Consider the following 12,140-nt stretch of genomic DNA (forward strand, 5'->3'; position numbering starts at 1 on the left):
ACTGTTGGGTCCTGGCTCCAGCCCCCCCATGCTGAACTTTTCATTTATTTTTTAATTCTTATTTTAAAATTTAATTTTTTTCCCTTTTCACTTTACATCCCACTCACTGCCCCCCTCCCGGTCACCCTTTCCCACAATCCTTCCCCCTCTACCCTCCCTTCCTCCTCTGAGCAGGTGGGAGCCTCTCTGGGTATCCCCCCACCCTGGCACTTCAAGGCTAGGTGCTTCGTCTCCTACTGAGGCCAGACAAGGCAGCCCAGCTACAAGACCATATCCTGCTCAAGAGCAGCTGCTGCGATAGCCCCCATTCCAGTTGTTCATCCTCTGAGAGGCTTCACCCAGCAGCTGACTCAGACAGATGCAGTCACCCATAGCCAAACAGTGGATGAAGCTTGGGGACTCTTATGGAAGAATAGGAGGAAGGATCGCAGGCCCTGAAGGGGATAGGAACTCCACAGGAAGACCAGCAGAATAAACTAACCTGGACCCTTGGGCTCTCAAAGTCTGAACCAACAACCAAAGAACATATAAAGGGTGGACCTAGGCCTTCCCACACATATGTAGCAGAAGTGCAGCTTGGTCTTCATGTGGGTCCCGAACAACTGAAACGGGGGCTATCCCAAAAGAGATCTCTTGTCTAAACCTTCCCAGCCTCTTTCCAACCCTTCTGCCACCAATACCGTTGTGCTACAGCTAGCAAAGCTTTCCAGACACAGCCTGAAGGATCATGTGAACCCTCTCCATGTGCTCCCTAGCGTTTAGCGTGGGGTTCACCCAGCCTTAATCAGAGACACCAGGGATCTGATTTTTGCATGAGCCACCCTGCCCCTGCCCATGAGCCGGACTTTTCTGTCTTTGGATCTATATGGTCACTAACACCTCTAAGCTTCCTGTGCACTGCTGTACCAGCTGTACCAGCTGAGCCTTTCACCTGTTGTCTGGCACAAGTCCTTCTGTCTTACAGCTCAACCCAGGAGAATCTCTTCTGGGAAGCCTTCCAGGTCTTTAAGAATCAGGCGTGATCGTCCTTTGTGTCCTCAAAGTCACCTCTACCCTAGTGCATGGAGTAGGACATTGTCATGGCTTGGCTTTTCCCTCCGGAACTGTTCATTCCCTCCGGGTCTTTCATGTCTGTCTCCTGCCCGGCACAATGCCTGGCATAAAGTAAGCACCCAATAAATTTCAAATGGACCATGTGTTACATTCCCTATTAAATACCCCAGCTGCGGTCGGCTCTGCCACCAGCCTGGGTGTCCTCCCTAAGTGTGCCTTCAGTTTTCAAAGTAGTCCTGATGCCCTCAGCAGGAAAAGGTTGATTCTGGCCTCTCTGCGGATGAGGATTAATATATATTCAACCCAAGAGGTTTCTGTTGGTAGCCTTGAGAGATGGTGCACGCCTGTGATCCCAGCACTCGGGGGCGGCAGCAAAATGATCAGGACTCATCTTTGATTGCATAAAAACTTTGAGCCAGTCTGGGGTAGATGCGACCTTGCCTCAAAGGAGAAGAAAAAGGAAAAAAAAATCAGCTTGTAGTAGCAACTTTTTAAGTAGTAAAATTTAAGCCACCGTGGTGAATGCCAGAGAGCCGCAGAATTCTACTCTGGCCAGTCCCTCCACTTAATGTGGTGTGGAACAGAAGGAAGCAGGACTTCCAAAAAAATGATGGGGAAACCCCCAAACAGCCTGCTATTTTCCCTCTGCAGCTTGGAGCAGCCCAGTCTGTGGAAAGGAGAGGCTAGGCTTCTGCAGGGCCTGTTTCTAATCCCTGCACCCTCCTCTGCCCACCACTCAGTGTGGTTTGAGTTTCCCAACTGCTCCCAGCTACTGCAACAGGAAGCATGAAGCTGCTTTTCCAACTCACTCATTAAAGCAGGCTCCTGCAGTTGCTGCCAGAGAATAGCATCCACTCCTAGATGTCAGCTTATATTCATGGTTCAAACTCAGACACACCATGACCGAGGTCTCCATCCCTGACAGTCACTGTATGTGGTCATAAACTTACAAACACTCTCACTTCATGCCCTTATTTCCTAGCTACCAATTATTCATTTATCTCTTTGATGGGGGTGTATTGTGCTTTTGTGGTGGGGGCTTGGGGACTATGGTGTGTGTGTGTATATGGGGTAGTGCTCACCCACACATGTGCCTATAGAAGCCAGAGTATCTTCCTTTCTCATCTCTGACCTTTGTTTCTGAGACAAGATTTCTCAGTGAACCTGCACTTTGCCATTTTGCCTAGACCAAACCCTCGGGATCTTCCTGTCTGTACCTCCCCTGCATTAGGGTTACAAGTGTACACCAACTTGTACATGCCCATCTTTTTATGTGGGTGCTGGGGACCCAAGCTCAGCCTTGTAGGACAGGCAGCTTTTCATCAAACTATCTCCCAAGCCCTGGAATGAGACATTTTTAAAAGAAATTGCTGGACCCTAATGTTATCTGAATGGTTTTTAAATAGCACTTCATGAGCTATGAGGTGATTGCATAGACAGACATACCTATATTTGCAGCACTCAGGTGACTGGGGCAGGAAGGTCCTGAGACTGAGGCCAGCTTGTACTGTGCATAGCACACACAAAGCCAGCTCTAACCGGCTACACAGTGGGACCCTCGACACAGCAGCAAGCCAGGTATTAATGGACAGCAAGGGAATTCCCTTGGCTTTTGGTCCCTAGAAGTCTGGTCCTACCACATGTGAAGCTCTGGGATGGAGCTCCTGGGTCTCTGTTGCACCCCTCTGTAAAAAGCAAACAGAAATTCACCCACCAGACGTTGTGAGGATTGAGTGAAAACAAGGTTAACTCAGAACTTAGGGAAGGCCCTGAAATACGCACAGCCGTCCAGCCATGTGCCCTGGGACTGCTGTCCCTCCCCTGCTCTCATCTTCCCCGTGCCCAGAGCAACAGTGTCCTTGCGGGCTTACTTTGACATGAAATACTTAAATATTAAAGTGCAAGACCTTGAAGTAGCTAACCAACCTCAAAGAAACACCGAGACTGCATCTACAAACGTGCAAATTTGGCGTCTGCTCATCTGTCTCCCTGCCTACCAGCAACCAACTTTGAACTCTGGTTGGAGTCAGTAAGCTGGGGGTGCCTGGATCCTAGGTACATGTCTTGCTCCTGGAAAGATCTCGAGTCTTAAAGATCTGTCCTAAGATGAGCAGTTCCAGAGAACTTTCTGGAAACGCTTTATCTAGGATGCTTGCGTCACTTTGCTGGGGAGGTCTTGTATTTTTGTTTAGGCTGAAGAACTGACTCTTTCCCCCAGGTGGATGTTTTACTGAACACAGATGTGCATCATCTGCTTCTTGTTCAGGCACCTGCCTCTGATGTCACTGTGTCCCTTTGTTCTGCCCCCCCAGACCTCACCTCTTGGTTACATCTGTTTCCCATATTCCCTTCACTGACTCCCCTCCAGAACCATTGCAGGAAGATTCTAGCATCCAACACCCTTGACTGCATTCTGCATCTCAACACCCTATCATAGGAAGATCTACGAGAAAACACGGGGCGCTGTGGCTCAGTAGACCGGGAGGCCACAACCCCATTCTCATACACAACCAAAGTAAAACCAGAATTGACAAGCAAAACATGGAGATGCTATTTAACCTTGCTCTATTTTGGTGTGCCCTGCCCCCACACTTACTAAGCAGACTGCCCCACTCTATGAACCAACTCTGTCACAGTCGATGGGCTGGCCACCTCCCTTCGCTTCTCAGGCATATTTCATCCAAAATGGGGGTCATTTGTCATCCTTATAGTCACTCAGTGGGCATCCTTACAAAGGACACTGATGTTCCCCGGGGTGCGTGCCGAGCATAGAGATGGCAGAGAAGTTAAGAGTCAAGCTGCTTGGCCCGTGTTCTCTCACATCTGTCCCCAGCTGTCCCAAAGGGCAGCCATGGCTACCTCTGTGGGAGGGAATTGGCTGTTGTAAAAGGTTGAAGAAAGCTCTCTTTTGGGTATTTCCTGGGACATTTGGAACATTCCACCATTTTGAACACAACAAGACTCCAATCCTAACTCCTTCAGACTTCACAGAGAATAGTGCGAATTCATGTGCTGTTTGTTCAAGGCTCCTACTGACAAGCCACACAGTAAGATGCTGTTTAACCCTGCTTTATTTTGGTGTGCACCCCCCACACTGACTAACCAGTCTGCCCCACTCCTAGGGAAACCAAATTCCATTCTGAGAACCATCTCTCCCTTCTCTTGTTCCTTACAAGGCCTTTCTCGGTTCCCTGCACCACACCCCATGTTCTCTATGCTGGTTTTACAAAGCAGAGAGTCTGGCCTCCTCAGCCTTACCACTAAGGTAGATGACCCAGATAATATGCTGGCGCTTAATGCAAGACTACTGACCAGCACGACTCTTGCCTCTAATTCTCACCTGTGAGCATGTGGGTCCCAGAGACACCCAGAGTCAGGTCCACTGTGCATAAAGATCATGAACTTAAACCTTGAAAAGCCCCAGGTCTGTGTCCTGTGGAACTGAGTCTTGGGCCTTCCTTGTTCCTGTCCTGTGTAGTGGTAGGATATGGGAGAGTGTTGTTTATCTCTAGCAGCCACAGCGTGGACCCGGCATCTTGTCTTGTCTTCCCTCCTATAGTGATTTGAAGGAGAACTGTATCCACCACTACCCCCCTACACTTCCCCCAGCCCCTGCATAGGCTCCAGGATTTGAATACTTGCTCTCCAGGCCGTTTAGAAAAGCATAGAAGATGCAGTGTGTCACAGGAAGCGGGCTTTGAGATTTAAGAGTCTCCACCACTTGTAGTCCCCCCCCCTCACCTCTTCCAGCTTTGGGCTTTCTATTCCTTCCACTTGCTGCCGTGCTCCCCACCATGACAGACTCTAATAATCTGGAACCATAACCCCAATAGACTCTTCTATAAGTTGCCTCAGTGGTAATGTTCTATCACGGCAACAGAAACAGTAACTCCCGTCCTACCAGTCTACTATTCCTTTGGGCCTTGAAGTCCTTGAGTTCTAGAGAAATGAGCACAAACTTACATCTGATGTCACCAATGGCTTCACCACCACAGACACTGTTTGGGGCAGTGTTGCTGGGTCCCTTGCCCTGACAGAAAACACTGATCTCAATGCAAAAGTACTGTGGTCATCCACACCCCCCATGAAAGGGTTAACAAAGAGCGAGCAGATGCTCTCCCCGCCACAACTGGCATCTAAGTACGCACATGTCAGGGACAAGTTAGGTGATGCCTTCCAGATGCTCTGGAGAAGAGGATTAGCATCATGCAAGGTAGCCTGAGAAATTCCTGCCTGGCAACAGAGACCCAGACAAATTGACCTTTGCCCTGGGCCTCACCTACCATGCCTACAAGAAAAATCTTAGCTTGTGCAAATGGTTATAAGGACCACCTGAGGTGAGAGAGTGGTGTGGCGGGTGGGTCTTTGTTTGTACATGGCAGAATGAGTCCCCACCATCCCCAGATGTCCACTGCTAATGTTCCTTCTTGTTTGCTGTCGCAGCGGAGAGTCCAGGATGTCATCAGCCCCATTGTGTTTGAAGCCGCCTACAGCCTGGATGAGCATGTGATGGGTGAGGAAGACCGGGAACTGCCAGACCTGACACCAGTGCTTCGCTGGAAGAAGGGACAAAGGATCTCCCAGAAGAATCAGGTTAGAACCCGTCTAGCTTTGTTTCTGTCTCTGGTAAAAAAGACCCTGGCAGAAAGCAACTCAGGGGTGCAAGGGTTTGTTTTAGCCCTGGACGCTAGGTTACAACCCATCTCTGTGGAGAAGTCAAGGCAGGCCACTTGAAGCAGTGAGCCACATCATGGCCACCACAGGTGACATCAACAGCAGGAGAGAGGGGGGGTGGAGAGAGAGAGAGAATATACATGCATGCATGTCTAGCACTCAACTAGCTTTCTCTACTTAAACACACTCACACACATACATACACACATTCATACACACATTCTCTCTCTCTCTCTCTCTCTCTCTCTCTCTCTCTCTCTCTCTCTCTCACACTCACTCACACACACACACACACACACCCGCACGTACGCACAAACGGGAACGTGGCATTTGAGCCCCACTGGTCACTTAGACTCATATCAAGTACAAGGGAGATGAAGGAGGGGTTAGAAGGACATGGGGTTTTTAAGTGAGTGAGGCAGAGTGCAGGGCCTTATGGGAAAGCACAAAGAAAGCAGGGAGCAGAAGACAGGAAGATGGTTAAGAACCAGACACTGGGAGCTGGAGAGATGGCTCAACTGCTAAGAGCATTGACTGCTCTTTCTAAGGACCTATGTTTGATTCCTAGTACCCACACAGTGGCTTATTGCTGCCTGTAATTCCTGTTCCAGAGGATCTGATACGCTCTTCTGACCAGGGACCAGGCACACAAGGGGCAGACACTCATGAAGACAAAACATTCATACAATAAATATAGAAACTGTGTGTGTGTGTGTGTGTGTGTGTGTGTGTGTGTGTGTGTAATATGATCAGGTCTTCCCTAACCATGGAGCAGTGACAAGAAGTCAGCCTGGACACCTGTTACTATTCAGTAATTCCTAGTAATAAAACCCCAGTCCAGAATAATGACTCTGTTCTATAAGGCAAAATCTTGCTAGCTTAAAAAGCTAACAAGCAAGCAAACAAAACCTGCCCAAGCTTATATTGTAATACTTGATGTATTAGAATTTACCTCAGCACCCCGTGTTTGTCGAGCCTCTGTACTGGTCAGGGAGACAGTCGTTAACTCTAGTCAGCTTGTTGTAGTTCTAAGCAGACTTTGCCTGGACCTAACCCTCATTCCTACGAATGTTCATACAGTGCTGAGGCGGGTCTTCCTCACTGAAGAACGTCTTAAAACCTTTACTGACTAATGTTGACGAGGACAGCCAGTGACCCAATCCAAGCCAGAGATAAGGGAAAAGACTGGTATCAAAATATCATTCTTGGTCACTCCGGGCTCTTTAATTAGCAGGCATATGAACTAGCAGTCAGACAGACAGTTGATGCATTGTTCTCTGCAGAGTTGAATAAACTGCTTCAGGCACCAGTATGAGCCAGTCTTCACTGACAGAACCCCACTTCCAGAATTTGAAGTCCCCACAGTAAGACCTAGCCTTCCACTCAGCCATCCACCCATCTACAGACCAACCAATCAGTGCTCTGCCCTAAGTAAGAGATGGCAACCAAGGACAACTGAGTTTACAGGATGTGGGACACAGAAAAGAAAGGCCAACTGACATAAAAATAAACAGAATATTTTATTTAGAAGGCAAAAGGTTATTCTGTAAATAAAAAAAGATTATAAACTTTTATTTTGTTTTTTGATACAGGGTCTTGTCGTGCAGCCCAGACTGGCCTTGAACTTGTAGTCTCCCTGCTTTAGCCTCCCAAGTGCTGAGATTACAGATAGGTGTGGTCACACCCAATCCTAGATTATAAAAGCTCTCTCACAGTGTCTTAGTCAGGGTTTCTATTCCTGCACAAGCATCATGACCAGGAAACAAGTTGGAGAGGAAAGGGTTTGTTCAGCTTACACTTCCACATTGCTGTTCATCACCAAAGGAAGTCAGGACTGGAACTCAATCAGGTCAGAAAGCAGGAGCTGATGCAGAGGCCATGGAGGGATGTTCTTTACTGGCTTGCTTCCCCTGGCTTGCTCAGCCTGTTCTCTTATAGAACCCAAGACTACCAGCCCAGAGATGGTCCCACCCACAAGGGGCCTTTCCCCCTTGATCACTAATTGAGAAAATGCCTTACAGCTGGATCGCATGGAGGCATTTCCTCAACTGAAGCTCCTTTCTCTGTGATAACTCCAGCTGTGTCAAGTTGACACACAAAACCAGCCAGTACAATTGACCCCTTGTCAACTTGACATAAAAACACATCGCTAGTAAGCCTCAACCCTTACATTCTTATTTATCCCCAAGATCTAAATAACTTTAAAAGTCCTACAGTCTTTACATAGTCTTAAAATTTCGATCTCCTTAAAATATCCAATCTCTTTTAAAATCCAAAGTCTTTTTACAATTAAAAGTCTCTTAACTGTGGGCTCCACTCAAATACTTCCTTCCTTCAAGAGGGAAAAATATCAGGGTACAGTCACAATCAAAAGCAAATATCAATCTCCAACCATCCAATGTCTGGGATCCAACTCACGATCTTCTGGGCTCCTCTAAAGGCTTGGGTCACTTCTCCAGCCCTGCCCTTTATAGCACACACCTTGTCTTCTATGCTCCAGCTGCCTGTAGTCCACTGCTGCTGCTGTTCTTGGTGGTCATCTCATGGTACTGGCATCTCCAAAACGCTGCTGTCTTTCACTGTAACTTGGTTTCAACAATAGCCTCTCATAGGCTCTCTTCATGGTGCCAAGCCTCAACTCCTTTGCATGACCCCTTCAGTCCTGGGCCATCAATTGCAACTGAGGCTGCACCTTCACCAATGGCCTTCTATGGCCTCTCACAGTGCCAAGCCTCAGCTGCTCTGCGTGACCCCTTCATATCTTCAAAACCAGTACCACCTGGGTGAGTCTTACACATTACCATTTCCAGCCACAGCACAAGGTAAAACCTTGGCTATCTCTGCAACACAGCCTCTGTGCTCTCAGAAAACACTTCCCAGAAGATGTCACCTCAATGATGCTGGTCTCTTCTTAATCACCGCTAATTTCTTAGCTCCAGCTAACCAGCATCAATAGTCCCAGCAATGCAATAGTCCCAGCATAGCTAATTCTTCAGCCCCAGCTAACCAGAACCACAGAATCTTCACAATCCAAAATAGCAATGGCTCTGAAAAGACTCTTTAATTTTCCCTCAGAAATTTCACAAGCCAGGCCTCCATCTTTTACACTGTTCTCAATATTATCTTCCAAGCTCCTATACAACATCTGACAGAGTTTTTTTGTTTGTTTGTTTGTTTGTTTGTTTTGGTTTTTGGTTTTTCGAGACAGGGTTTCTCTGTATAGCCCTGGCTGTCCTGGAACTCACTTTGTAGACCAGGCTGGCCTCGAACTCAAAAATTCGCCTGCCTCTGCCTCCCAAGTGCTGGGATTAAAGGCGTGCGCCACCACACCCGGCTCTGACAGAGTTTTTAACACCAAATGGATCTTCTAGCCCAAAGTTCCAAAGTCCTTCCACAGTCCTCACCAAAACATGGTCAGGTTGTCACAGGAATACCCCACTACGCTGGTACCAATTTGTCTTAGTCAGGGTTTCTATCCTGCACAAACATCATGACCAAGAAGCAAGTTTGGGAGGAAATGGTTTATTCAGCTTACACTTCCACATTGCTGTTGATCATCAAAGGATGTCAGGACTGGAACTCAAGCAGGTCAGAAAGCAGGAGCTGATGCAGAAGCCATGGAGGGATGTTCTTTACTGGCTTGCTTCCCCTGGCTTGTTCAGCCTGCTCTCTTATAGAACCCAAGACTACCACCCCAGAGATGGTCCCACCCACAAGGGGACCTTCCCCCTTGATCACTAATTGAGAAATTGCCTTACAGCTGGATCTCATGGAGGCATTTCCTCAACTGAAGCTCCTTTCTCTGTGATAACTCCAGCCTGTGTCAAGTTGACACAAAACCAACCAGTACACGCAGTAAAGGTGTTTGGTTCCCAGTGGCCACTCTGTGTGGCTCACAAACTCCTGTAACATCAGCTCAGGGTATCTGTCACCCTTTCCTGGCTTCCAAGAACACCTGCACACATGTGCATATACATGCATACATACACACATACATGTAAATAATAAAAATCTTAAGTGACCTGTTAAGCAATGCTATGGTTCAAACAGAAGGCATGTTAGCCTGGGATTTGGGGTGACTGGATGAACACAAGGAAGAGGAGGGCCTGGGTAGTGGATGATTGTCTGTTAAGTGCTCCCAGCTTGGCCTCTGTGGAAAAGAACATGTAGTCAAGACTACATTGGCTCTAATGCAAAATCACGTAGACATAACAGCATGAACACTTCTTATAGATTTTGGTCTCTGCCTCCAAGCCAGTTCATAGCAAAAACAAAGACGTCATCAGAGTGACTGGATTGTAGATGAATAATAGTTCTCTTAAAACCTAAATCTCTTAGTGTCTTTTTTTAAATTGCCAAGCTGGAAGAGATTGCAGAACTTAATGAAACAAGAAATTGCTGTGCATTACTCGAAATGCAGAGGTCAGCAATAGTATTGTGGCCTGAATGCCCCAGTGCCAGTGGCCCCAGCTGCCTTAGGATCATGTAATAGAAAGTTTGGGAGTAGGGAAGATGGTTGAGTGTCTAATGGGCTTGCCACACAGGCATTCGAAGGTAGGGATGGGAAGAGCGAGCTGGCTAAAGAGACTCGCCATATTGGCAAGCTTTGAATTTGATTAAGATACTCTGTCTCAGCTGCTGGAGAGATGGCTCCATGGTTAAGAGCACTGACTTGGGGGCTGGTGAGATGGCTCAGTGGGTAAGAGCACCCGACTGCTCTTCCGAAGGTCAGGAGTTCAAATCCCAGCAACCACATGGTGGCTCACAACCATCCTTAACGAGATCTGGCTCTCTCTTCTGGAGTGTCTGAGGACAGCTACAGTGTACTTACGTATAATAAATAAATAAGTAAAAAAAAAAAAAAAGAGCACTGACTGCTCTTCAGAGGATCTGGGCTCAATTCCCAGCACCAACATGGCAGCTCACAACTATTTGTGACTCCAGCTCCAAGGGACCTGACACCCGCACACAGACACATGTGCAGACAACATACCAATGCACATAAAGTAAAAATTAATCAATTATTATTTTTTTAAATAAAAAAAGCCCAGCAGTGGTGGTGCATGCCTTTAATCCCAGCACTTGGTGAGGCAGAGGCAGGTGGATTTCTGAGTTCGAGGCCAACCTGGTCTACAGAGTGAGTCCCAGGATAGCCAGGGATACACAGAAAAACCCAGTCTCAAAAAACCAAAACAAAAACAACAACAACAACAAAAAGATGTTCTACCTCAGTGAATAAAGTGGGAGAGAAACTAAGGATGACTCCCAATGTCAACCCTGGGTCTCCATGTGTAGGCACTCCTTTCCACCCCCGTACTTGAGCCTACACACACACTCACACACACACACCCACACACACTCACACACACACACATGAGAACTGACATTGACAAAGGAAAAGAGAATTCCTGGACCCACCTAGACACATGAAATCAGAAACTTATGGGATGACACATGGCTTTTAATAAGTTGACCACTGATCCTGACACAGCTAGTTTGGGACCTGCAGCAGTAGCCGAGCTAAGAGTAGCAGATTGCCTGTGAGATAAGAAAGAGGTGGGGCGGGGGGCGGGGGAGAGCTGTGGTTTAGTCAGTCCTTATCTGGGGTCAGGAAGTCAGTGGGACAATGCATTCATCTGGTAAACTGAGTCATCACTTCAGTACGCTTTCTAGAGACACAGAAATAATCACCAAGATAAAGACAAGCAGATGCTTATAACAACGCCTTTCCCTTCAGAGACCCGGCGTGGGATGTGTGGGGTGGAAAGAGTAATCTGACGTTTTTTTTTCAACCGTGTCATTCTCTGGTTGAAATTAAAATAAAAGAAAAATATTGTTCTTAGATGGGAAGGATTGCCCAGGAGCCTGGGACTTTCTAGGGAAGCCGTTCTTGCTTATTCTTCTTTGCCTGATTATGAAAAACAACAAAATCGAGTCGGCTTAGCCATCTCCACCAGCCCTCCATGTGGCTTCCAGATGTTGGCTCTGTCAAAGGGAACAGCAACGGGGCAGCTAGCAAGGGCCACTCCAAGAAGCAGGGCTCAGGCACTATCTCTGTCACCGAGAGCTCAAATAGGACACAGTAGTACCTGGATACCCCTCACTCCCACCCCCCACCCCCGTCAGTCCTCTGTCCCCCCAGGCTCAGCCCGCACGGCTTCTCACCTAGATGGCGCACCACACCTGTGTCCCTGAATAGCCCCTCCACAGCTTTCCTCTCAGAGTCAACAGGACCCCGAACCGTGGTGCCCTGATCATCCAGCACTCTCCAGGGTCACCCACACACTTCAGTCCAGCCACCCTCATAGTTCCTGTGCTCTTCCAGCCTTGGGCCCTGCTGGCCCCTCTTGTGTGAAGGTTTCCATCCTACTCTTCTCAAGGCCTGGCTTTGTGTTTGAGGTTTCACCCTGAAT

General features: G+C 47.8%; 1 protein-coding gene across 2 annotated transcripts in view; it reads left to right on the forward strand.

Moving 5' to 3' along the window:
- The window catches only part of Itga9 (integrin subunit alpha 9), a 296,995-nt gene that overhangs the window by 154,562 nt on the left and 130,293 nt on the right, over positions 1 to 12,140 (forward strand). For both annotated transcript variants that reach the window (XM_021172021.3, XM_085828171.1), the window contains exon 16: positions 5,497 to 5,646. In XM_021172021.3, coding sequence (XP_021027680.1) covers positions 5,497 to 5,646 — 150 coding nt within the window. The remainder of the gene's footprint in view (positions 1 to 5,496; positions 5,647 to 12,140) is intronic.

This window comes from Mus caroli, unplaced genomic scaffold, assembly GCF_978045245.1.
Source record: "Mus caroli unplaced genomic scaffold, Mus_caroli_1 scaffold_11, whole genome shotgun sequence".
Lineage (NCBI taxonomy): Eukaryota > Metazoa > Chordata > Mammalia > Rodentia > Muridae > Mus > Mus caroli.